Consider the following 27469-nt stretch of genomic DNA (forward strand, 5'->3'; position numbering starts at 1 on the left):
CTTATATCAAGTGAAAAGGATAGCAACACTTTTACATTTCATTTCCAATTTTTTGCTTCTTATGTAACTTTCCCCTTGTAATTATTCATTTATAATAAATGAATAGTTCTCCTTCACAACACTACTGTTATCTTTTATCCTTCAGCACTAGTGGACATATACAAAAAATGCTACCCTCTGGTGGTTTAACAAGACACCCTGTCCAAATCCCACCAAATTCAAATAGTCTTTATTGTAAAAACAAAACAAAAATACAAAACAAAAACACATGACATACAAGTAAACATGTCACAAATGAACATGAATCAACATAAGCACTGATAATAACATTTTGATTTGAACCCTTAATGTTCAAAATACATTCAACGGTGCAAAACCCATAATCATAGTGATAAAAAGAAATGCTTTGGCATCAGGAGAAGAACTTGTAGCGTATTCACATGTTCAATAGCAACTGTATGCTGGCTGTACGGTGTATCATAATCTAATTTAACAGGATTTTTTGCATATCATCGTGTCTAGATTGACATAACATGTCATTTAAAAAAAGAAAAGATAGAAACATGCCTGTTCAAAGTAACATAAAATACACAACGCCGAGTCACATGACCTGTCGTCACGAAACATCAACATCATCAAAAGGACCTTTGACGATTTTGCTTGTTTTATTTGGGGTCAAGGTAACCCGTGTAACAGATAAAATAACATAGAATAGGACAAACACTCAGGAAGACAGTACTCTGATAGAGGTTCCGTGTGAAGAACTATTCCCGAAATTGATTACATAATCACATTACAAACTCAGAAATGATTCCATGTTGTCTGAAACGACTTCTCTTCCCTCTTGTTGGTACTGAAGTGGTTTCTGGGTGGTTGAAAAAGTGGTCCAGTGCATACATCTTTTAAAATGGGCCCTGCTGAAAGCCTTTTCCAGTTCTGACATTACTCTTTTGTCTCTTTTAATAAGAGGGTTTTACAAGGTTCAATAAATTCTCCAATATGGAAAGTCAAGAGCTACTCTTCCAAACTTTTATTTTGCACCGTGAGGATTCTTCACCTTTAGTCAGTAACCGAAGGCACTGAAAGGAGAACTTTATTACACGGAAGAGACGAGATGCTCGCTGGTTTTTAAAAAACAGATAGGAAAAACACCTGGAGGGGAAAAAAAAGTCCAGGTGTCCATTTGTAGTAAATATTTTTCTCTGATAAGTTAGATACTTTGCTACAAGGCCAACTGGTCTTCACAACACATACAGTAGATTTCAGGCATTTACATCACGCTCTTATCCAGAGCAACTTTTTGAATAACGAGCAGTTATTGGTCTCAGTTTGAGACAATCCCAACTGGTGTACGGAGCAGCTGTTTACCAAAATGATCTAAAAGCTCCGCTCATTCGTTGTCCACAAAGTAGTTTAAGCATCTTTGGACAACTCGGGTTCATTGTTGTTGAACAGTTTGCCAGGTAAAAACATGTTCGCGTCCAGTTTCTTGCTCAAGGACACGTAAGTACGTCCAAGTCACAATCAAGTCTTTCTGTCCAAGCTTGTGAAGGTTTGGGCAGTTTCCTCTTTTGGCCTCCGTCCCATCATTCAGCTTTGTCACCGTCCACGCGGGGCCTTCCTGTTGATGTTTGCCAGGCTGTGTGCCAGTCTCTGGGTGAGCAGCGCGTGGGATTTACCACAATAAGTGTGCGTCGTCTTCAACAGCTCCTCTTGTAGCGGATCCAACAAAGAAGTCGTTGGGTCTGCGCCGAAAGAGTACTGGAACGAAAAATTGATTCACTGGTTAGATTTGGTGTTATGTATTGTTCTTAGATTCACTCCAATGATCTAAAGATAATTGGGGGTGGGGGAGAAATGGATTCATGTAAGAATCGAGATTCTTATCTTCTAAGATCGGTTCACAAATTTCCCCTCAACAAGAGAACCTAGCTATTGCTACTGGTGGACAGATTTCCTACACACAAACTCAAAGTTGTGCGAAGAATTATTGAGCTATTAATTGTTGACAATTCACACAAAATACCAGTTTTACAATGTGATTTTGTGCACAATTTATTTATGTAATTGGAAAGTTTCTGAGTCTACCAATTGTATTTATGTAACAGGCAGCATTTTAATTTAATGAACTCGAACTTGTTATTCTTGAAGTCACTGAGAAATACTAAAATTGTATTTATGTGTTTATACGTGCACGTTTAGCATGAATACATCTTAGATTTTGCCTTTGTGTGTTCACATTATTGCAATCATTTGATATCATTTTTTGCAAAATATAAAAACTATTTAATCTTGACATAATTTGCAGTGTTATTAGAACACAGCGGACTGAGTATATCCTGAAATTAGCCCCTTGTGTACTGAATCGGGATCGTGAATCGGAATCGTTACCCCAGGAATCGAAGTCGAATCGTGAGCTATGGAAAGATTCACGCGCTTCATTTAAATCTATTGATCTTGAGAGATTCAGTAAACAAAAAGGCATCTTGATAAAAAGGAACTTTTAAAACAAGGAATTTTACTGAATATAAAAAGGCAGACTCATATGGTATGAAGGATCGTTGCCAATTAAGATGACTCATCCAAACTTCCCTAAGCACGGCTCTCAACTTCGTACTGTTCTAGAAGAATTGATCAGATGACTCAGTAAGTGAGCAAAGTGGTGCTTTGGGCAGGATTTGGGCTTTCCCTGGATAAATTAAAAACTAAATCCCAAGACATGTTGCACTCAGAAGAGACTCCAGCTCTCATCTGATCGGTCAGCAGGGCTGAACATAAAGCAGCCTACACACCGTCGGAGTCGGTTTTATGCTATAGGCTTACCGTCCAGTGATAACTGGGGATTACGGAAGAAATTTCATGTCTTCCCAATAATGAAGGAGCCTTTACAATGCTCCGAGGAAATCAAATGGGAATTACCATTTTTTATGCCAGCTCATTTGCTTGCAGTTGGGTCCCTGATATTGGGTCAAAAAAAGAATGGCGTTTTTATGAGCACATACTTTCAAACACACACCCCCACACACACACACACACACCCCCGCCGGTCATAAAGTTGTATTTACAGTTGGTGTATTGATTTTGTGTGGCTGATGGAACGCTGTTGGTGTGCAGACTCCAACTCTAAACGTACCATCAGCTGTAAACTTTAACTGCTGCTTCCTGGGCTCAGCTTTTTTTTTTGCAGTGGAGGGAGGGAGGAGATGCTTTATGATGAACAGCCCGCTGTGGACTGTTAGAGACACAGACAGGGAGGAGCATGGCGGTTTCTATTCCCATTTCTTTGTGTGAGGAAAAATAGAACGGACATTGATTTATGTACATTTGTCTTGAGGGTATTAAGAATAGAAGCTGCTATGAACAAAACAAACTACACTTTAAAAAAGGTAGAACTAATGACTTGTTGGGACATTAACAATAAATGGATATAGGGCTGAAACTGAACAACAAATAATTAAAATCTTTTATCAAGCTAAAATGTTAATCGTTCACTCATCCCAGCATCTCAAGAGTAAGCATGCTGCTTTTTCTGTAATCTAAAGATGTCTTGTAGGGCTTTGAGACATTTGAGGTATTTATTTTTTTTTTACGATTTTGGAAGAAAGGATTATTAAAAAATAAAATGATCATTTGTAGCCCGACATATATGACTTTTATCAGCTTTTGTCTTGCTGTGGGCATGAATATATCCTTACTTTGCTACTCAGCTAAGTTATGTCAACTTTAACAAACATAAAAAGGAGTGAAAACATCCGAAGAGATAAACTTGTGGGGTGAAAAAAAGCCCTCGTTAATGTTATTAGCAACACCTGTGCTCTCGCTGTGCTCATTGCAACCCCTCACCTGACGAGCCACCTGATTACACACCTGCTCCTCATTAGTAATCAGCACCAGTATATATATGTGCCCTCCAACCAGCCCTCGCCCTTTTGCCAGATTATCACAGCTGTCTCAACTGTCCAGAAGCTTCTCTCTTAAGCCTGCCTCCCTGTATGACCCCTTTAGATTGGCTTGCCTTTGTCAACCCCTTAGTTTTGTCTGCCTTCTGTGAAAGGTTGCCATGCTCACGCCAAATTCCACAAGCAGACAAGTCATAGTATATACAGGACTGTCTCAGAAAATTAGAATATTGTGATAAAGTTCTTTATTTTCTGTAATGCAATTAAAAAAACAAAATGTCATACATTCTGGATTCATTACAAATCAACTGAAATATTGCAAGCCTTTTATTATTTTAATATTGCTGATTATGGCATACAGCTTAAGAAAACTCAAATATCCTATCTCTAAATATTAGAATATCATGAAAAAGTATACTAGTAGGGTGTTCAACGAATCACTTGAATCGTCTAATTAACTCGAAACACCTGCAAGGGTTTCCTGAGCCTTGAAAAACACTCAGCTTGGTTCAGTAAACTAAATCACAAGTATGGGGAAGACTGCTGATCTGACTGCTGTCCAGAGGACCATCATTGACACCCTCCATCAGGAGGGTAAGACACAAAAAGAAATGTCTCAAAGAGCAAGCTGTTCACAGAGTGCAGTTTCAAAGCACATCCACAAAAAGTCTGTTGGAAGGGGGAAATGTGGCAGGAAACGCTGCACAACCAAGAGAGATGACCGCAGCCTTAACAGCATTGTGAAGAAGAGTCGCTTCCAGAATTTGGGGGAGCTTCAAAGACAGTGGACTGAAGCTGGAGTCCAGGTATCAAAAGCCACTGTTCACAGACGTGTCCGGGAAATGGGCTACAATAGCCGTATTCCCATGGTCAAGCCACTTCTGAACTCAAGACAACGGAAGAAGCGTCTGACTTGGGCTATGGAAAAGAAGCACTGGACAGTTGCAGAGTGGTCCAAAGTCCTCTTTTCAGACGAAAGCAAGTTTTGTATTTCATTTGGAAGTCAAGGCGCCAGAGTCTGGAGAAAGGCTGGAGAGGAGCAAAATCCAAGTTGCTTGAAATCCAGTGTGAAGTTCCCACAGTCAGCGATGGTTTGGGGAGCCATGTCAGCTGCTGGTGTTGGTCCACTGTGTTTCATCAAGCCCAGAGTAAATGCAGCTGTGTACCAAGAGATTTTAGAGCACTACATGCTTCCGTCTGCTGAAAAGCTCTATGGAGATGAGGAATTCATTTTCCAGCATGATCTGGCACCTGCCCACAGTGCCAAAACCACCAGTAACTGGTGTACTGACCATGGCATTACTGTCCTCGATTGGCCTGCCAATTCCCCTGACCTGAACCCCATAGAGAATATGTGGGGTATTGTGAAGAAGAAGCTGAAAGACACCAGACCCAACAATGCTAATGAGCTAAAGGCCGCTATTGAAGCATCCTGGGCATCCATAACACCTCAGCAATGCCACAGGCTGATTGCCTCCATGCCACGCCGCATTGATGCAGTAATCCGTGCAAAAGGATTCCCAACCAAGTACTGAGTGCATTAATGGACATTTTCAAATGTTTGATTTTGTTTTGCTGTTATAAATCTTTTTTTTTACTTGGTCTGAGGAACTATTCTAATTTTTTGAGATAGGATTTTTGAGTTTTCTTAAGCTGTAAGCCATAATCAGCAATATTAAAATAATAAAAGGCTTGCAATATTTCAGTTGATTTGTAATGAATCCAGAATGCATGACATTTTTGTTTTTTTAATTGCATTACAGAAAATAAAGAACTTTATCACAATATTCTAATTTTCTGAGACAGTCCTGTAAGCCAGGTTTGAATGGTAGATGGAAGGAGTGCACATTGGGCCATGTTTGATGTTTGATGTTACTGTGCCTTGTCCTCCTTCACAAATGAGGGAATTGTTTGAGAGCAAATAAATTCATCGATGACTTTAAACTTGGTGACGCTGTCATTTGACATTACTCCGTAACGATGCTATATTTCAAAGGTTTTCTCAACTCTCACACTTTTACTGAGCTGCCAGTGTAGTACCGTTTATCCACCCCATAATACTACACGGATAGCCTGGGGTTCTGCTGCAGATGAAGCAAGACATTGACGAAATGGTCTGTCCTGTGAGATTAAACATGCAGATGATTAATCAATAATCCTGGCAAAATGGATTTAATCGCATATCTATGAAAGTAGCAATGCCTACATGGGCTATGAGCCCTTGGGTGGGGGTTTATGCTCACTTGTAGCAGCACAGGTACATGTGTCTACTGCTGTAATTGATCCTGTCCTATAAAGCCACAGTTTTAACTCCAGGCTATGGATAAGGTATGGATCAGCCATCGCGCTGATCTACGTTCAATGCTTTGTTAATAGGAAAGCAATGAGACTTCCAACGTTAATGGCTTCATTAAGTAAATGCCACCGGTGTCGTCAATATCATTACACTGCTGGTAAACAACCCATAAACATCCCTATGAGGGAAATTAGATTTCACTCCAACCTTCTGAAAATGGTGGACATTTGTTTTCCAATGCAGACAATAAAAAGTCACCAACACTTACGGTCTTTAGGGTCAGCACCAATCCAAAACCTCATCTAGGAGGGTGAAGGAACAGGGCAGTGGAGCCGGTGTGTCACTGAGGTTATGAAAGGGCTGCTTTCATCAGATGTTGCACTAAATTACACCCATAACTCTGGAATGGCTCAACAGGACATGAACTTTAAAGTACCAAATAACTTTTGCTAAACTTTCCGCAATCAGTATGTGTGGATGGAAATAGAAATTGTACCTGTGATCGTAATGAGAGGGCAAGACTTCCGTCGTTGTTTTCTGTGACGTCAGGTGGAAGTGATGTAATAATGCCTCGGCCTTATGTAGAGTAAGCACTGCGCTGGACTCAGTTTAAAAATTTGCCTTGGGAGGCAATTTAGCCTGTGTGTGTGTGTGTGTGTGTGTTCTGATTAATTTTGCCATGCAGTTGCACAGCAGTCATAGTTTTAGTATGAGTGAAAACTCAACTCCTGGCATTTGCTTCTGGTGTTCTTCACCAATGTTTTCGGAAGGAGGAAATAAAAGGATGCATCTTCTTTTTCACTAAGTGCTGTGCGGTGGATATGATTTATGCTGATGTGAATAGTGGTTTATTTGGATTTGAAAAAGTAACTGAAAAAGCTTTTAAAGAAACTTTAAAGTGTGGTGGTAGGTGGTACAGCCCGCACTTGGCTCTTCTGCCGCCCTAAATATAGCAGTAAAGCCAATAAAACTTTAAAAGTTCAATGTTAATGCATCCCATTTTAATGTCTCTTTCTTGTTCATGCCCACCTTTCGTATTGCCTCGTAAACGGCCCTGAAGGCAGGTTGTTTGTGGTCGTGGTAAACTCCTCTGTTTCCGTGCAGTATGTAGATGCCATCTTCTTCAGCTGACGCACAGTTACTGCCATAGATGCAATGATCTGGACGATAATTCCACTGGCACGGAAACTCCAGCAAGCACTCTGAGGATGGAGGCGCACAAACGCAAAACAAACTTCAGTCAACAAATCAGTGCCAATCTCAGTTAAGTATAAAATAACATGTCTTTACAGCATTTTAAAACATCACTAAAAACCAAACTTTTCCATATGGACTGCCAATAAGCTGGGTCCAATTAATATTTATCTTTGTCATACTAGTCTAGATTCTTATTATGATTATTGTGCAGACACACAAACAAGTGCTACAAAGTACTTTGACGAGTATTAGAAGTGTATGTCTAACTTTTTTTAAATGTACATTTGGACTGTCATTAAGAAGCAATCCCTCTTCAATTTCTTAATGGGGCTAAAAAAGGATCATGTGTCAACATGTATGGTTGTGCATATGGAAATATACATGCTGTGTGTGCAGCCTTACCAGGGTTGTGGTGGAAAATGATATTGAGAAGGTCCTGGTCTCCCCAGGTTATGTTGAGTTTGTATTTCTGAAGTAGAGGCATCAGCAGCTCCTCCCAACGCAGACCCACAGACGTCATGTCATTCTGTCAACACAGACATGTATACGCACTCGTCAAAAAGATATCTTTACAGCGTCACAATATAGTCATGTGGTGTTGGGAGCTTCACATTGGATCCTTTCACTGACCATAGTGCGCAACAACTGCAGCTGCAGGGGGACATCTTGTGGCCAAGCTAAGTAGTACACTAATACAGTAAACAGAACAACTAAACAAATCTCTCCTGGAAAATGTGTCTTCAGCGTTCAGCCCTACCTTAAAGAACATGTTCCTCATCCTGGTCATGTTCATGAGCATAACCCCCGAGTTGATGCCCGTCCTGCCGTAGAAGGGATGGCGGGCGAAGCGGTTGTACCAGGCGATACGGGGCTCCTCATGCTCCGGGGCCATCGCAGCCAGCTGGGAGGAATTAAAGTGGGACAGGAACGCCCACAGGCGGTCTACAGGCTGCAGGAACAGGATGTCTGAGTCGACATACACGACCGAGTCAACGTCCTTCAGGATCAGCTGCAGAGATTGAAAAAGACACACAAAGATGGATGTCAATGAGGATATTCATACGGTGGATGCTCTCCGGTGTTTTTAGTGGAGCCTGTATGTTCTGAAGTGGCATTACAAAGGGGATTTTCCTCAGTGTAACAGACTACAATCACCCTCTATGTTGTATAAAGGTCATTTTAATGATTTGGAAACATTACATTTCACTACAGTGCTCCTGAATATACACAGGCTTAAGTTATTTAAATTTTGTGTAAATGTTATGGTATGAATTCAAACCAAAAATAAAATTGGTGACCTTTTTTAAAATTGGTATTTTATAGCTGCCAGTCCCAATTTTATTGGAGGATTCAAACATATTTTCTAATTCAGAGCTCCAAGTTTTCCAAACCTTGATTTGTATTTATTGTTTTGTTTAACATGGGTTATGTTTTAGCCTTAAAGGTAACTCTTAAAAACAAATGACTGAGAATGCCATAATAACGTCAGATATGCGTTTCCACTGTGAATCTCATGCTTAAGAGTCCCCTCTCTATGAGAAACTCACAGGTAAGAAGAGCCTCTGAGAAGCACAGGGTTTGAAGAGTTTCTTCCACTCGGCTGCGTTCTCACTGGGGAAGCTGATGGAGTAGACTGTGTAGTTGAAACTGAAGCGAATAAAACCAGGCCACGACTCCAACTGGAACACAGATGACACAATAAATGACTTCGGGGGGTCGGATAAACACAAACTCTTCACAGTCAACAACAAGCAATTTTGCAGTTTTCAGACTTAAAGTTTCCAAATATTTGCTACTCACAGCTTCTATGAAACTGGTGTGTAGCTGATCTTCAGCGAAGATGTGCAGGTGGAGGTGTTTGATGCTGAAAAGCACAGCTGACTTGATCATGGTGAGAGTCTCTTCCAGTCTCTCCCCACAGGCCACCACGGCCAGGTGCATGGGAGGTTCAGGCCTGCTCTTTACGCTGCCACCACCTGCCTCCACCTGACCCCGCTGACGCATGATGTACCTGAGTGACAGGATGGAGAGTCGGACAGATGTCATAAGTGAATTCCAGAGTCCTGGGTGTTTGTTTTTTTATAATAAAAAAAAAAGACATCAATGTCAAGCTACCAGAGAATGTTTTTAACAGCATCGTGCCATTTTAGAATATGCCAACCCCACATTAAACTGCACAAATCAAGTATGTGACAAATAATATATGAAGTCCATTTCTAAGCAAAAATACCAAACATCATCATCATCTGATACAAGCTTCTCAAATACACTTTGCTTTGTCTTATGTCATATTAAAATCTATGTTTATGTTTTGGACTTTAGGTTCAACAAGCAATTTAAAGATATAACTTATTGTATTGTATTTTCTGGCCTTTTCACAGACCAAACAATTGATGGAGAACCTAAATAACATGTTTATTAAGTAGTGGTTTATCCTACGGATTTCATCAGTCTTGTTTACTGTGACCTCTGTAAGGGATTAGGAAAGCATAAGACAAGTGTTGACACTTCCCTTTGAACTTTATTGGCTACTCCTCCCATGTATCCTAGCGTTACTCCTCCAACCTGAACATCTGGCTGACTGTCGTGTGTGAAAAAGCGTTTCCACAATCACTTTACATGTTGAAATGTGCATTTTTTCATAATGCTTTATTTTGTTTTTCCTTTCTTAAAATGAGGACAATTGCCTAAATGTAAGGCTAGTTTGGTCATACTGTAAACTATTCTGTGACAACGTTTTCTTCAACTTTCTTTAGTGACGTTTCAATTAATATCGGAACCATCAGGACTGCACGTGAGGTTGCACACCTGTGCAAGTGTCGCGTGACTGTCTTTAACCACAGAACGATGTAGCAAACTGAAGTTTAATTTTACTTTGTCTGCACTCAGTCAGTCACTGTCATATTCCTATACATCACAAGTGCGGTACAGAGTAGGTACATACATCTATACTCACGCGTATCGTATGGAATTAATCTTTTCCCCCAGTTTGGTCCCCGTAAAAGCATAAACTATTTAACATTCACTCTTACCTATTGTACCAGTGTGGGCTTTGGGGCCCAGTTTTGTCCACGGCCCCTCGCCTGCCTCCGGGGACTCTCGGTGGGATGAAAACCCTCGTCTTCGGTCCGTCTCCACCGAGCGACACGTCCGAGTAAAACAGTTTACTGTAAACATACAAGCCCGAAAACACGGCAAACACCGTGCACAACATTAGTGCACGAATGTAACGCCGCATTTTGGAGTTTGAAAACGCAACTCTGAGCTAAAGTCATGACACATAAACTAGCGTATAATAATAAGTGCGAAGCTCGTCGCAATGGGAACGCGCTTCCGGTCAACGTTTAAAAAATAAAACTTATCAGGCGTGGCAATTGTGCCCTCTGGTGGTCATGTTAAGGCTCTACAACTCTTCTACACATTTCTTACTTTTCAAGCTTTTGTTTAGACCCCGGATAAGCGGTACTGGTAATGTGCATTCTAATGCTTGAAAGCATAGGTGAGATCTTTAGCCCACCTCCTACAAATGCACTTTTGGCATTTGACAAGCGTACTCCTGAAAGCTGTGCAGCTTGGAAATACACCATAATACAAATCATATGCTTGTGATCTTAATCGTATGTTGTATAACTTCATTTAAACTTTCGTTACTTAAGAGTTGTCTTGATTTATTTCTGAGGTTCTGTACCTCTTTGCAGCCGCTGTCCTTTATCCCAATTTTTAGAAGTACAACGTTAGGTTAGGCCTTTATTTTGAAGGCCACATGATACTTCCGGGTTTCTCTTTTCTACCAGCTTCACTTTGATGCGCTTCATGCAACAGAAGCTGGAGGTCGGGACCCTAAATGGGGGAAGGGTGGGAGCGATAAGCAAAGTTGATTCCTCTCTCTCCTCCCCCCTCCCCCCCAGGCTGTGTCTACACTGCAGCAACTTTCAATTGATTTCACCTCTGAAAAGACCCATTCATGCCTTTAAGTGAAGGACTAGTAGTCTTTATTGATGTGGCTCTACTCGACAACAGACCTGAACATCAACTGCATTTTTATTTAGTGTGGGAAAATGAGGCTATTGACTGATAGTAGTTGATTTAATTAGAGTGTAAACCATACCTTATGCTCAAAACTACTGTAAGTCTATATAATTATGTCATGAAGATTTTTAACTCAAATATTACATGGATAAACAACATTTTCAATGTATGCAGAGTTGCATAATGGGCCTGATCTGTGTTGAGGATAAGTAGTAGTTATTAAATCCTTCACCAGATGGAGCTGAAAACACAACAAGCACTCCTCTGCTGAGAAAAAAGGCTGGATTAGCGAACCAGTGACAACACAAAAGTGTAAGCATGTATGCAACAGTATGAAAGTGACTAATGACAAAAGTAAAAATGATTTTTGTTTGAATTTTGTTATTTTCTTATTCAGACATGTAATAAACAAGTTCACACATTTTTTTTTTTTAAACAATAGAGCATGGCAAAGCAAAACAAAAAAAAACCAACAAGTGACAACCAACATTTTTTTTTAAGTGTCTTTCCATTTTTGCCACAACCAAATAACAAATGTCTGTGTGAACAGTTCTCAAGGGTACACACAGCTAGTCCCAGCTAGTGTGGTGAACCCATGAGATCTCAGACACATTAAACGATGCTAACAAACTAAGAGACATAGCCTGTCCCACAATATACCGAGACCATAATATTATCATGCCATGACAGTTCTCAGTATCTGTGCTAAAATGTTAAAGTAAAACTCTCGACAATAACACTGCTATGATGGATAATACAACCACATCAAAACATTGTAGTACAATATTTTTTAGAAATATCAATTTTTATCTGTGTAGTATTCTACAGGTTTCATAAGTTATTGTGTAGTTAGGTTGATCTATAGTTGTTCTGCTGGGGGGGGTTAGTATATTCTAAAGTTCCCCCACTTTGCTACATCAAAATGGAGGATTTTAAACGGTTTCTGAAGTCCATCCACACCGCAGGCCGTCACCTTTTTATTGTGCGTGTCCAGAAGTCAAAGCCCCTTTTTCTGTTGTAGAAGCACCCATGCTTTGTCCAAACTGGGTCCACAGAATGGGCCGAACAGCACGAGCACCCTCTGGTTTTCCACTGCGAAGCTGAGCAGGTGCAGCCCTGTTTGTGCAGCAGAGATTCAAAAGGAGAATACCGGGTGTTGTTTACAACTACACTCCCTTAACTACGTCTACATTTAGTTGACAATTCATTTAGCAATCAACTATTCTTTTTGACGTCTCTAAAAAAACTAACTTAACTGCGATAAACCTGGAAATGAGCTCTCGTCTGAGGAACATGATGACGTGTGAAGAACTGCTACCATAGTCGGTATATATATCATTCTGTAGGAGTCATGTGATTGACAGTAATCACAATTTTGTCTACATCAAGTACCAACAACGTGACGGATAAAGTGTGACCAAAGTTTAAAGCTGACTAATTAATTACAAATCTGCATTAAGTGATTTTTGTGATAGCGGGATGCTGCAAAATCAACTCAAAGAAACAAAGCCCTGAGAGACAGATCGTAGCTGTGATGGCCAATATGTTATGAATGTATTGACTACTTGCATATCTAGCAGACATATACCAACATAAACATCCCTTTAGACGAGTGTTTCAGGTCTTCTGATTAATATTAGCCCAAGAATCTGGCACTACGATTCGATGCAATCTAATTTTAGGCAAACTGTCATCGTATGAAGAACACACGGCTCTAAGCTCAAGTAAAAGAAAATATTAGAGCTACTTTCTTTTAATGCAATGACAAACAGTGGGATCTAGTTTTGTATTTATCCTCGTAGACCACCATCATGGGTAAATATATGGGAGCATACATTTACCCAGCTCTAGTTTGATCTGTACTTCGCTAGTTAGCTAGTAGCTGGTAAGACTTTCTTTTCCACAAACTTCCATCTTCTGGGATTTCATGTGGCTAAGTGTGACAGCTTGTCTGAGCTGGTTTGCTTGGACATGGATAGTCTATAGTTGGTCTATGTGAGGGTTGAGTTGCTTATTCTCTACATATATAAAAACATCACTTAATGCAGGTTTGTGGTCGTTGTTAATATACTGTACAAAATGAATGGCAGCAAAGATGGAGGAAGAAGAAGAAGAAAATCCTGATTGTATCTCCAACATGTCTGACTGTGTAGAGAGAAATGAGTGGTAGCGTAATTATTGGCACAAACTGGCAACAAACCGGTATTATCCTTTAAAATCATACTAGACCTTCACACACACCACTAAAAGAGGGCTTTTATCAAAACCTGCCCGATGCCCTTATACAGTCATAACAAGCATTACCTGAACTAAACAACCTGCTTCAAACATTACCCAAAAGCACCGTATGGTGCCAGGAGGAGTACAGCCGCTATGCTGTGTCAAAAAAGTCACTCCACAGCAGAGGCAGTCCACAAGTAAAAGCTTGGGGTAATGGCGAGCAGGAGCAAAGGATCGCTGTGAGGTTGAAGGTTCAGTGTCGGGACACTGAGTGCGTAATCGATGGTTGAGCTTTATAACGGATAAGGTTCCAGACAGAGGCTGAAGATTCCACACGGGGGAAGAATAGGTCACTCTGCCGGCCACTGAAGGTGATGTCAAGAGTGGGGATGCACATTTCGTTCAAGAAAAATATTTTTTCAAAAGAAGAAGCTCGACGGGCAGGTGCATCTTGAAGGAAAACCGCACAGGATCCTTTTTTAAAGCTTGTCCAAACATTTATTCAGACACGTCTCAGGTGAGTTCTGAGGAAGTTCCTTGTCAGAATAAAGCAGTCTTTGTAAATATTTCTCGTAATGACGTTTGGACGGCGTACGGGATCCTTTTGATTCCACCAAACGTCCAAGGGAAAAATGGAAACACTTTGACGGTGGAGCAAAAAGGTCTATCATATTGCTTTCTAAAATGCAGAATTCCAGTGCTGTGGAGAATCTTGATTTTTAAACTCGCCAAATCTGATGCTGTTTCGTCACACTTCCTATAGATCCAAAAGAAAGTAATGTGCAGCTCTTAAAGCAGAGGCAGGAAGCTCCACCAGTGTCCTGTGGGCTTGCAGATGAGTGGAGGCCGGGGGAAGGGAGTTGGGGGGGTGGTGAGGTGGGGGGTGACTCAGTGGGACTCTCCGTTGACCGAGCTCCCCTCTCCTCTGGGCGAGGAGGAGCGGGAAAGCCCCTTCTCTGTGTTCTCTGAGCTGGAGCCGTTCTGGCTGTGGTGGTCGGCGGTGGCCACGGTGCTGGACGGCGGGGCCGAGGTGGACGAGGGCTTGGCCTTCTCCTTAAAGTCCGTTATGATGACTGTCAGGTCCCCAACCGTCACCTCCAGGTGCTGGGCGCTGCTCCGGTCAATGTTTTTTAACCTCGGCCTGGTGAGGGAGAGGAAATGGTTTGGAGAGAGTGAGAACAGAAGCAAGCTGAGACAGTATTTTAAGTATAATTTCTTTCAATCCCTGCTTGAGGTTTCATATTAAATTGTAATAGACAACTAGCTGAATGGATTGTTTAGTTTTGAAGCTCAACGCCGCTTGTGACTTTTAATTACATTCTGAAAAACAGAAGCTGCAAGTGGAAACCCTCCTTTACCTCATAATAATAAGTTAATGCAAACAACTTGCCAATTTAAAATCAACGCTGGCAAAATACTGTCTTTGATTTACCCATGAGTGAAAGCACCTTGATCCTTTTGCTACAATGTCAGTGAAAACTCCAAAGAGCATCTCTCAGACACTTCTTTAAATTTGTTTCAGGTGTTTCTCACCCTCCTATCTTTTGACGCACTTTATGAAATATGACAACTCTTCAACCTCACTTCAGGTGGCAACGTAAACACCATCTATAGTTCCTCGTGTTTATTCATGCATCCCTGTGATATCGGATTCCCATTGATCCCCCCCCCCCCCTTCCCCCCACCAACCCTGTGTCAGATTGTTTACCTCATCTTCTTGTGACTGTTCTTCTTGAGTGCCGGCTCTCTGTCGCTCTTCTCCCGCTCTACTTTCTCCTTCTTTTCCTTCTTGGGCTGCGAGGGCAACACAAACTGCTGCGTTACCTGCTGCTGCGATACGAGCTGGGAGACGGGACGAGGCTTCCTGATCCGGGGAGAGGAACAAGGGGGGAGGGGGGGGAGGAAGAAGGAAGGAGGCATAAAGAGGGAGAGACAGAGTGTGGCAGATTAATGAGAGGGAAAATCACAGTGAGCACATGGCCTCAAGCAAGTGCACCGCCGTAACCAAGAGCCAATAATCACTGCCAGCGCTGGTTAGGAACGGTGTTGCTGAAGTGTTCTTAACACTGGCATCAAGTGGCACCACACACTGAGCGCATTCAGCCATCTGTGAGATATGGAGTATACCTGCACGGGCTTGTTTCATGGCTCAGAGGGATAAACATTGACAAGCTGAGAGCTGTTTTGGTGAACACAAAGATTCGATAGGAATTGTAAAGCCAAATACACTGGATTCATGCTTTTTTATAAAACTCAAAAAGACATTTCAGGAGACTAAGAGGGGTGTGGTGCTGCATGTGAAAGGAGAGAAGTGAGCTCAGCTTTGACTTCAACCACAGTACGTCACATTTTTATTAAAAAGGTCACACTTGAGATGTTTTCCCCCATTCTTCCTAAATGTGGAATGACCAATTCTCCTGCACTGCGTCTCTTATAACTACAGGCGAGGGCGTGAACGGCCATAAAGCGTGACACCTGCCTGTGCATACGGCTACAACCGGTAGTCGCTACATCAACATCACGGGCATGATCCCTCTCCGGCTTCCCACCTGTGATCATTGTCAGTTGTGTTGGTGTCTTCTGCCAAGAGTGTAATTAAATTTCCCATGATGAATTTCTAAGATTTTGATTATAGATTACGTAATAAACACGGCGTAATGTTTTCGCTGCCTTGCATCAAAAAGTCACGGCCCCTGGTTTGTCATTGACGTGAGAATCAGTGTGCTTGATAAGTGAGGATGATACATCTTCATACACAGAAGGCTGAAAGGCAAATCCAATAATAGAACTCAGTGGAACACCTAAATGTTCCTTCCTCACAGTCACATTTCCATCCTCCATGTGTGCCTGCTGTCTCAAAAAATGATACATTATGCAACTGATCTGGCAAGAGTTTGCATGCATGAAGGCTATGATCGTATTTCTGTGTGTGTGTGTGTGTGTTCTGGGGCTGGCAGGAGCCATAGGCGAGTGTGTTGAAAAGGCCATCTGTTGAGAGAGACTACACTATCTAGTGCCTGATTTTGCATGCGCGCACACAAACCCACTCACACATGGACACAGTTATATGTATGAATGTACCTATGTATATCACAGCATGCCCCAAAGAGCCATAGAAATGTATACAAATCAAAAAAGGGTGCACATGAAAACGTATGCATGCTTTATAAATGCAACACACGCATACGCTAAAGGCACATTAAAACACATTCACATGGCTGCACACACACAGCAGTGATCTGATGACGCATGATGAGCCCTGTTGAACAGTCGTTCTTTGAGCTATAATCAACACTGTGAAATGTAAAAAACACAAGGTATTTATGGAAGGATTGTATTGCAGCTGTTGTTGCTAACACTGTCCAGTACAACAGCTTCATTCAAGCATACTGACCTGCGTATGAACCCTTCGAAAAAGTATTGCAATTACAAAACATCGGCCCCCAGGTGCTTCCTGGAAAAAATGCCCTTTTGCACTTGCCTAATGTAATTATAAGGGTGACACATAGTACGAGTACAGAGTGTACAAATGCACTGGACTTGACAAAATCCATCCACAAAATGATTTTGAGCACCTGGCAAAGTGTTGCTGTGAAAAAAATGCACCAGATTTGACACAAAAAAAGAGCCACGGTGACCCATTTGGAAATATATAAGCTGCTGGTCTGCCGTCTTGTTCTAAGGGCAAATCTGTTGTTTAACAGTTCTGGGATGACCTAAATTGGGGCAGAGCTTCAAAGAGTCTCTCCCAGAGTCAGTTTTTTTTTCCTTCTTCTCTTTTCCCAGAGTTATCATCGCCTTCACAGAACATGCAGTGATGCTAGCAAGGCTGGAGCGAAATGCAAATGGGTCTCTTGGCCTACATAACCGTCTGATAGGGAGGAGATGTCGAGATCCTCTGTCTTGTCAGCAAGACGTTGCAGAACTGCTGACAACATTTTTTTTTTCAAAGTCCTCTGTAGCTCAAGTCATTTGTGGCACTCCTTGACATTTTTTATTTTTTAAAGCAACACAATTAAGAAAAAGTCTGTTTTTCTGAATTTATTGAAGCTCGCACACAAAACAGCAATTGTCTGGACCATCCTGCCCTCGGGCCAAATGTTACCAGCTTCCAAAACAAATAAAAACAAGACGACCGGCTGCCTCATTCATAACCTTGTCTTTGATTTATGATTTCTGTTCAGGATGTCATTATGCGCTTATATGGTTGCAGTGATTTACTGTATGACTTACAGATGAATTACTCCTGTCACTGTCTCTCATTAATGCAGCAAATGAGTGCTGTATGTTTTTGCTTGATGTGTGATCAAGAAGAACTGCCGCCTGAGGCTAATTATGCTCTTTTCTATTTAAAACTAAGACGGGCTGTGCCTGAGAGCCAACTGTATAAACATATTTTGCACATCCTATCTTCTTCACGTATAACAATGAAGTAGATTTTCACTAATAGAGCCAGCTCAATAACCTGGAGGTGAAAGAGGAGACAAGCTAATATCACTGTGAGGCAAAGCAGCAGGCCTAAACAGAGCTGCCTCTGTTAACCCAATCAAATGGTTATTATCGTAGCACTCAGGCTACTGAACTCCATCTGAAAGCTGAGTGTGTGTGTGTGTGTGTGTGTGTGTGTGTGTGTGTGTGTGTGTGTGTGTCTATTGATTCCAACAAGAATTTCTGTGCCTAATGCAACGGCCCAATTTTTCTGACATTAATACTGAGTGTTGGAACTGTTGTTCCAATCAATATTTGCTCCACTCGCGCTCTATTCCACGGCAGCTAATGGAGTCCTACACTGGGAAATTAGGACGTTACGAGGGCTTAAACACAAAGGGAATCACAATCTCTTTATTTTCAATCTCTTTTTATGTATTCAGGAAAATGTATAGTCTATCTCAGAGATTATGCAAGTACGTTTGTCGGTCCATGATAATATTTCACTCTCATGGGGCAAAATTAAAATTTCATGTCGATTATCCAGTTCCCAAATAATTGCGATTCACAAAATGATCCTGATAAACACGGGATCTGCATAAAACGTTTTTTAAAATGGCACTAAAAACGTACTGGAATCACTAAACCTTACATTTTGCTAAGAAACAAATATTTGTGTTGCATCACACACATGACATGTGAAAAACAAACCTCTCCACCAAGTCACTCATTTGAGGACTTTCACAAGTGTTTTTACCGCAAGCCGTGATGACAAGAAAGCCTATATTGTCCCGTCCCTAGGCATCAGTCCTTCCTTTTCACCCATTTTGTTCCTGGTACCTTCTTAGAATAAACAAACAAAATGATTTTGCTTTTTAACTGCGAGCTAAAGAACAAACTGGTGCTGCGCTGCAGACTGAAGGAGCTGGAAAGTACAAACGCTGCCACTGATCCTGCACACATTTCACTGACAGGGACACTCTGGCTGACCCCTTCGCAAACACACCGTCTACCGCTATCTCTCTCTCTCCCCCTGATGCACCCGCTGACCTCACACCCGACCAACAAAGCAGTCGAAGAACCAGCACTGCCTGAACATATCTCCTCGGGTCCTGATTTGCTCGCGCAACAAATTCAGTAGGTGGTCTTATTATGACTCGGGGTGGTTTGACCGTCAAACGGGTCATCAACACCCCGGCTCACAGAGACTCAGCAGTTACCACAGATGGTGTGGTAGTGTGCAGGAGCCAGAATCTGTTTATAGACCAATCATAATAACCTTTTGTAAAGAGACGATTTAGAAATACAGCGACTACAGAGGCTTTGTGACTAAGCTTTTTTCAGATGATATAATGGGTTTTTAAATGGGTAACTCAGCCAAAGACATGAACATTTTCTCAACCCACGAAGCAAACTTAATATGCTTTCAGTTTATCTAAATTGAAAATCATCATAGATGGATGGTTTTCACTAGATAGTGACGATTGATTTTGTGGCCTTTCGATAATAAAGTTATTCCACTTGCATCATCTTTTTCCAAAATATACGAACACGGTTACTCACAGTTCTTACAGATTTGATTGAGAGCTACTTTCCACCAAAACATGGCAACCAACTTTTTTTTTATCTCCACACTAAAAGGAAGAAACCACTACAGGTTTATTACCTACGACCATTATTCTAAGCATTTTCAAATGTTGCACTGGTAACACGTTCCATCCTTGGTATACGATTTTGGCTTCTAACGATTCTGAAAACAAGAAACTCGAGATCAAATGATTATTGTGCCACATTCAGTTTCGCAAAGCTTGCGTTTTTCTTTACAGCGATGCGCTTTCGCCCCACTTGGCAGGTCGGGGAAGGTCGCTCGGTGCGGAACGGCTCTAGATCTCCTTGGAATGGCCCGGGGGTGAAGGTGGCTTACGGCTCCGGCTGTACAGCACCCCTCCCCTGGACCTCGCCGCCTCCCGGGCCCTTGGACATAGTGTTCGCTTGGCCCCTTCTCTCCTGGCGCGACTTTTCTAAGTGCGGGGATGTCGGCAAAACACCAGACAAGGCTTGAAACACGGATCCTGTCTTGTTTATCATGCCTTTGTGGGTGTGACTTTTTTGGCTGTGTTATCACCATTCATATCTATACAACCAGTGTTTACGATTAAACTGTTTACGCCGCACATTATTGTTCACAAGAGCGCAAAAAACATCTCCATTGAACTAGCCTCTTAACTTCGTCGCAATCTCAATATAAATCGTGATTATGATCCCGGCCCTGTCCCACCCAAAATACGGCCCGGTGCAGGATCCTGCAGGTGTTTGAACTGCTTGCTAACATTTGTCGATAACGGCCCACAGGACAGCTGATGAACTACAAATAAGCACAGGAGAATGCTACTATAAACAAATCTCATCCCGCTGTTCTATGATGATGGTAAGGTTGTTGTGAAATAGCTTATTTTATGCACCGTTGAACACTATCAATCGAGGTGTAGGTGTGTGTCAGGTTTTTCTTTCAGCGGGTCGTAGGCTGCTCCTGGGAGCTCCTCCAACCCGATGATTAATGTCTCTCCTTGCCTGTACATGCTACCACCGTGTGTGTGTGTGTGTGTGTGTGTGTGTGTGTGTGTGTGTGGAAGAGAGAGAGACAGATGGCTCTCCACGTCCTGTGGTTTATGACACCTTCTGCAGCCCACGAGCCACACTATAGCACATTCTCCTCTCACACAGGCCCGGCTGCACACACACAACTCTCTCACTCTCTCTCTCTCTCACTGACATAGAGCAGTATGTCATGCATCAGTGTCACCGCAGTAATTACAGGCTTATCACGTAGCCATAATCTTGAGCCATAGTGACGTGATAACAGCCAGTTTCATTGTCCCTGGTGTACACTCGGTGTTTGTATGCTGCGTGTGTGTGAGCGCTAAAACCAGTAACCCACACTACTGAGCGGATTTAGATGGGATGATCAAACATTGATTAGTAATATACAGTCCGTTGTGTCAATTATTTTACTTAAACTTGCAGTAGTAATGTCAGTCATTCATTTACAATAATATATATGTTTTCACTCCAACTTGCAAATCCAGCTCATGAAACCCGTTTTGTCAGTTTTTGTTACCGCCTGTCACAATCTATTCCAAAACTGAAGACCGAACACAACCTGTGTCTGGAAACAGTTGCACAATAAATAGTTCCCCCCCCCATCGCCATGTCGACTAACCCCAACCCAAAAAGAGAAACAAAAACAAGATAAGAGTATCGGTAGTATCGGTAAAATCTAACTATCATTCTTTGCCTTTTGTGTTCAGTTCAATGCTTGTTGAATTAAAAAGGAATTATTTTTCAGCTTTAATGTATTTTAGCAGTATTCTGAAAGCAGCAGAACGGTAGAACAGAGTGCACTTAAACATCGGTTTTTTTATCGCAAGTAATATTATTATCACAATTCTTTACGTTATTGCATACTTTCCTCATATCGAGTCTAAAAAGACCACGTAATGTTTCTTTATTCCTTCCGTTTCCGCCAAAGGTCTTGCAAAACATCACAAAACAAACGCAGCCTTTTTGCTTATTGGTGCTCGAGGGGAATGAAAACACATGACTCTGAGGTGAGAGTCAAATGTGTGACTCTCTTGCACACTTTGTGTAATCAGATCGGGGGAAATTAACACTGAAATAAACATTAAAACAGCAGCCAAATGGCTCCAAATACATTTTGGTAAATTAGCTTTCCACTCCCACACATGTTGCCAGCCAAACAACCAGATTAGTTTCCGATTTAAAAGGATTTAGATTTTTGACCTTGTAAAAGGCTGTAAAAAGAAAAAGGTGCAGAGGAGGGAAGCTAATGATACGCGTAATAGAGATGTAAGGAAGGGGTAACTGATTTTATTGCCAAAAGGAAACTGCATTGTTCTAAGTACAGGCACAGGCAGTGGAACAATATGGAAATACAGCTAATTCACACTATGCATTTCAAACGGATAGACTGTTCTTCAGGCAGCATTTTAATGTATGTATATATTGTGTATTAGTATCCCATGGCAGTTGCATACAATGTTACCAATGCAGCTACGTTGAGAGAATAAACAGATAGAAAAGAGAGATAATTAATCCTTTCCTTTTTGCAGAATAAGTTTGTTGCATTATGACTCCCACATTTAGAACCCACCCTCCACTTTGAAGATAAACTTAATGTATGAAACTCACAGCTCAGTTTATGTTTCTCATAATCGGAAGGCTCCAGCAGTCTGATGAGTATCACTGGCTGGATTCGTTAAGTTTAAGTGAAATGGCTTCAATTTAATTACAAATATTTACATCAGAATTTCGTTATTATTGTTTTGTGTGCAATTTATTTCACTTCTTTTGGTAAAATGCCTAAGATTTGCTGGCTACAAGTTCTAGAAAATTAAGATTTGCAAGATTCTCTTTTATTATATGCTTGTAAACTGAATATCTTTGGGTTTCTGGCCTATCAATATGGCATCATGAACCTGGACATTATTTCCCTATTTTCTGAATTTATGTCTTGTGTTAGTCCAAAATCCAAAGATATTCAGTTTAATGTGATATAAAACAGAGAAAAGCAGCAAATCTCCATATTTGAGACACTGAAAATGGCATTATTGCATAAAAAGAAAAGAGATAAACACCTTTTTAGACAATTGCGCAATCACAGCCCAATTGTCAGGGCATGTGCACATGAACTGCGAGGGCGAGCTTGTGCGGAGGATGATACAAAACAACATCTAAAAGCAGCCAGATGCTGACAGATACCAGCCAGCAAGAATGGCTTGTGCTTGTTTAGGTGGAGCTGACAAAACGTGCACATCAGTCAGTCTGTCACCGAGAGACGCCCTGGGTTAAGTTCAACTCCTAGAGGGGGGAAGAGAGAGAGAGAGAGAGAGAGAGAGAGAGAGAGAGAGAAGAGAGAGAAGAGAGAGAGAGAGAGAGAGAGAGAGAGAGACCCCTATAAGAATAGCTGAGAGAAAGGAGCGGTAAAAAGGTACGGAGCCGAAAGGCAGAGGGCAGACTCATCAGAACACGATCAAGCTCACTGTCCTGACCTGCAGAAATATAACGCCGCTAAACAAGCTCCTGAACGCAGAGCATGCACACACTGAGTGTTTCCCTGGCGGGCCTGACTTGTCAGGGCTCAGCTCAGTGAACAGATGCAGGTGGTGTGGGCTAGACACAGGAGAAGGTCCCACACGCCGCTCTATTACACTCAGCTGTTAAACTCAAACCTAAACACGGTCCTAAGCCAAATACTACTGTCTGTCAGCAACACTTCACATGACATTTTCAGCTTATTCAGACAGGAGCATTAACTCTGAAACACGCCCCCGTCTTCCAAACATTAAGACGACACTCTAATCCAGGACAAGTCATATAATGGGTGCACTGGGCGGCCTTCTGGCTCAAGGACGCTGTGCCTGGAGTATTTCAGCTGATGTTGGAATCAAACCTGTGACCTTGCACTTATCAAAACAGCCTCTTTTTTTGTTTAAGCACCTCACCCCTCTACCGTGACTTTCATCTTTATCGTGCTGCTTTTCAAAAGGCTGGGACTGAGCCCAGACGAGTCGCAGGGAAAGATGAAATGTCTCTCCCACGTTTTATCAGCAAAGTCTAAAAAGGTAATGAGGCTGCATGATATGGTGTGATCCCAAAGCTCCTCTAAGATGGCTTTAATTAAATGCTGTAAGATAGCAACTTGCTATAGGAAAAACAAAAATGTTCCATATTAATCTGCTGCACAAATGCCTGCATTGAGTTAGCAGCCAGTGTGCATTTGCCTTTAAAAAGAAAAAAAAACTAAATGTAGAGAGAATATTTAAACACCCTTTTCTGTTTTTGCTATGCAAATGCAAGTCCCACTTCCCACAAATTTGACTCCCTAGTTGCACAAGTTTCCGAGCCGATGACAGAATTAGCCTAACGTCGGCCGGTTTCCCTTTTTTGGCAATCTCTCTTTCTCTCTATTTCACTCAACCTCTCCCGATAAGTGAGTCCAATCCTGATGATGTATCCCCGTCTTCGGTGCTTTGAATCAGCCGCCAGCTTCGAGTCCCTGCAGTAGATCATCTCTCCACATTAGAGGAATCTAGGCGGCAAGATCTGCTCAACCACACCTTCAGAAAACATTCATCTTTATCTCTTGACCGCTATCTACATGCAAACTGTCTAAAACATTCTCTGCCGTGTCTTAAAATGTTCTTGCTGATCCTGTCAGGAACTGTGATTTTTTTCGACCTATGACAAGTTGATTTAAGCCACTTCCACAGAGCCAACACTGGCTGTCAAATGTGTGACCTTCAGGCGATGGGCCACTCACCAGTGGACACTCCGTGCCCGTGTCGAGCATTAATTCATTACTCCGCAGTAATAGCTCAGTCATGCTTGTTTGGTAACCAGCGAGGGAATTTGTCGTGTCCTACATTTATATTCTGCATGTGGTATGCCCTTTACCACCTTTGGCTTGCTCTCGGAGAAATCCGCTTGTCTGTTGTGTTGGGGTCGTTAACAGCTGCGACCACCTGTGTTGCCATTTTGCTGCAAAATTAGCTTGCGTGTGGCGGTTTGCGTGTGGAGTTCTGGGGGAAACGAGAGCATGACAAACACAACAGTTCTGCAGCGATGCAGTTAGGAAGACAGTTAACATTAAATGGGACATTCTCCTGGACGTTTTTCTAAATTTGTCTGGGTCCTTGTGTCCTTGCCAACTTCCCCCAAAAATGCCCAGATGGGGAAGACAAAGAGTGTCGCAGCTTTTGGTGACGTGAGGATTCAGACAGGTTCTTGGCAAAGCTGCAGGCCGCTTGTTTTTACGGAAGCACAGAGAGTCCCTGGAGTGTCCTCTCAACAATCAACGCTCAGCTGCATTGAGCTGAACCCCTATGACAACAGTATGTCTTCCGCTCAATCGCTTTGTTTGCGTGAGCGGCAACCGTGCGATCATGGGTGCGCGATCATGGGTGCGCGTATGAAGAAATGTGCTCGTTTGTGTAGCAATATGCATGCAGTCATGTGTGAAATTTGCATGTTGAGTGCATCTGTACGTGAGTGTTTGTCTCTGATGACAGCGGGCTGATTAAGCTGTTGCATAGTAATGAGCTATGGCTGTCTGTCTGGCAGCTGCTCTCACAACCTCTTTTCACAACTTGCCCTCCCACACACATACACACAAGTGCACAAACACAGGCGTAGATGTGCATGCACCGACACGAGAAATACCACAATTCTGAAAAGGCATCAAAGCTGACAACTGCCCTGATGTGTTGTTGTTGTAGTTCAATGATTGGGAAAGTTGTGCTAATGCAGGAGAGGATGCATTGAAGAGGGAGATCATGTAACACACACACACTGTTTCCCAGAGCCACAGCTAACAGCTACACTTCCTCTCCTTCACCCTCTGTTGTTGTGTTTTCATCCTGATGAGCCACTCAGGGATAAGTCATTTCCTGCCTCAAATCACTGATGTCAGGACAAATAGCAGCTACAGCACACAGTGCTTGTACCTACGTGCTGTGTGTTTGTATGCTGAAGTACCTGTGTGTGTGTGCGTGTGTGTGTGCGCATCTAGCCCCCCCTTGTATGTTACAAATATCTCCGGGGCAACAAGATGGATGTGTGTGTGTGTATGTGTGTATGTGTGCAGCGAGCCATCCCTCTCCCTCATTTTGTGGAGGTCAGTGTGAACACCCGGGCAAGAACATGGAGACTAATGCACTGCTCAGAGCAGGGCTGCCCCCCTTTTTTATCGTTTTGGAAGATTTTAGTCATTTATTTCAGCTTTTTTCATGCTTCATGCCTTATTTCCAAGAATGTATAAGCACCTATATGGTGAACACAAGATTTAAAGTGGTGCTTATGCATGATTCTTTGTGCAGAAACTCTGTTTTATCGATTAGTCGACAAAATCGTACTAGTGTTAGTTAACTCAGAATTTCTTTAGTCGAGGACAGACCTAGAGCTGAGGAAATCTAAAAGAGAATTCTAACATCTTGAGTTTGAGGAAAACACGGATTAAGTAATTGTCATATCTTTATATTTTTGCACAAAAAACATACAGCATTTAATGCAATTACTGCCTGGAAAATAACTGGCCCACACCATGTTTGTTTATGTTTACTGTCTGAACTGTATTCAGAATAGTAACAGTGGGAAGGTTTAGATATCTATAAATATATAGTTATCTTTATCCACTGTCTCATGGTACAAACGCAGAAATTGCTTAGAGGGAGAGGGGTGGTAGTGAGATTAAACTGTTCCTCATTTTGTTTGGGGAGGGGTGACTCCCAGAGGACCCCCCCTCCCCTTGGGGACCCGCCATTGCAAAAGAGCCCAAAAGGTAATGTATATCAATCGCCTTACCTTGTTGACGTCCCCTTCCTGACATCACACATCATGCACTTAAAAGCCTCTGCCGTGTTCTTGTACGTGCACACGCTGCAGTCCCAAAACCCCTCGTCGGAGGAGGGCTTCGGTTGACGCTTCGGCCTTTAAAACAATAAATGTACAAACAAAAAAAGAAAAAAAAAGAAAATTAAAAAAAAAACGAAAAGAGGTGGTGGTGGTGGGAGACAAGAGAAAAGGGGGCGAGAGGAGACAAGAGTGAGTTCAGCTCGCATCCACGAAGGCTATCGATATAGCAAACATCTGGGTAAACCTATAGGATTTAGGAAATCATCTGCAAGCGCGATGTGATCCGACACTGTAATTGGCGATGAGGTTTTAACACCCGCGCGCACACACCCGCACGCGAACATAGACACATGCAGTGAGAGAGAGAAAAGAGAGAGAGACCGTGGAGAAAACCCATTTTTTTCCGTGCGGTTGTCGATGTCCGCTCCCCTCTCCTAGCTTGAATATCTAGCACGCACTAACTCGGTCGTTACCTTGTGGGACTCCTCTTGTCGCCCATACCAGACCAGGGTTTCTCTGGAGGTGCTGAGACGAGTTCAAGTCTGGTTATTTCCTATAATTTTAGCAAAGAAGCGATGCGCCCGTGCCGCTCGGCTTCCAGCTGTCGTGGAAACTCCGCTTGGGAGAGGGTCACATGACTCGCTGTGGACCAATCAGAGGCTGGGTTTCTTCCCGAGGCTGACATTCCTCTTGATGAATCTATGCCGCCTTCCGGTACCCATCGTACGATCGTACTTCTGTGTACTCGGGGTGTTAAATATCCATATTAAGTGGTTATTGTGACACGTTAACACGCCGTTCTGAAAACTGACTCTAATATACAGCCATATTTAAGCACACCTTTTATCGGGGGAAAAATACCCTCTCGTACTGTGTTTGATTTAAATGCCCTTGGCACCTACTTTCATTTAGGATAGATAGCAGCTAATGCACAACATTTTTCAAAAACAAAAAATATAAATTAGGAAAT

At 42.2% G+C, this 27469-nt stretch overlaps 2 protein-coding genes across 4 annotated transcripts; both read right to left on the reverse strand.

Moving 5' to 3' along the window:
* Positions 1-219: 219 nt before the first annotated feature.
* On the reverse strand, positions 220-10693 carry LOC115028091 (glucoside xylosyltransferase 1-like). Of its 2 annotated transcripts, none has more exons than XM_029461494.1 (7): positions 10425-10693; positions 9193-9403; positions 8940-9071; positions 8150-8401; positions 7795-7918; positions 7225-7397; positions 220-1761 (listed from the first exon to the last, which is right to left on the reverse strand). In XM_029461494.1, exons 1-7 carry the CDS (start codon positions 10628-10630, stop codon positions 1600-1602), a joined length of 1260 nt encoding a protein of 419 aa, XP_029317354.1. In that variant the 5' UTR covers positions 10631-10693; the 3' UTR covers positions 220-1599. The 2 variants fall into 2 exon arrangements, with proteins under 2 accessions (XP_029317354.1, XP_029317355.1); XM_029461495.1 differs by having other exon boundaries at positions 9193-9455.
* Positions 10694-11782: 1089 nt separating this feature from the next.
* LOC115028412 (YY1-associated factor 2-like) lies at positions 11783-27163 on the reverse strand. 2 transcript variants are annotated; one of them, XM_029462193.1, is made up of 4 exons: positions 26973-27163; positions 26449-26574; positions 15350-15505; positions 11783-14782 (listed from the first exon to the last, which is right to left on the reverse strand). In XM_029462193.1, exons 1-4 carry the CDS (start codon positions 26996-26998, stop codon positions 14530-14532), a joined length of 561 nt encoding a protein of 186 aa, XP_029318053.1. In that variant the 5' UTR covers positions 26999-27163; the 3' UTR covers positions 11783-14529. The 2 variants fall into 2 exon arrangements, with proteins under 2 accessions (XP_029318053.1, XP_029318054.1); XM_029462194.1 differs by lacking the exon at positions 26449-26574.
* Positions 27164-27469: the final 306 nt, after the last annotated feature.

The sequence above is a fragment of the Cottoperca gobio genome, chromosome 23 (assembly GCF_900634415.1).
Source record: "Cottoperca gobio chromosome 23, fCotGob3.1, whole genome shotgun sequence".
Lineage (NCBI taxonomy): Eukaryota > Metazoa > Chordata > Actinopteri > Perciformes > Bovichtidae > Cottoperca > Cottoperca gobio.

What these genes read in the sequence shown, in the direction of transcription:
- LOC115028091 (XM_029461494.1), bottom strand. Translation starts at nt 10,630, where the DNA reads ATGCGGCGTTACATTCGTGCACTAATGTTGTGCACGGTGTTTGCCGTG. An exon ending in AGCCCACACTGGTACAATAG is followed by an intron (nt 9,404 to 10,424) that starts GTAAGAGTGAAT and finishes CCTGTCACTCAG; the next exon opens with GTACATCATGCGTCAGCGGG. An exon ending in CTCAGAGGCTCTTCTTACCT is followed by an intron (nt 8,402 to 8,939) that starts GTGAGTTTCTCA and finishes CAATCTCTGCAG; the next exon opens with CTGATCCTGAAGGACGTTGA.
- LOC115028412 (XM_029462193.1), bottom strand. Translation starts at nt 26,998, where the DNA reads ATGGGCGACAAGAGGAGTCCCACAAG. An exon ending in GACAAGAGGAGTCCCACAAG is followed by an intron (nt 26,575 to 26,972) that starts GTAACGACCGAG and finishes ATTGTTTTAAAG; the next exon opens with GCCGAAGCGTCAACCGAAGC. An exon ending in AGGAAGGGGACGTCAACAAG is followed by an intron (nt 15,506 to 26,448) that starts GTAAGGCGATTG and finishes TCCCCGGATCAG; the next exon opens with GAAGCCTCGTCCCGTCTCCC.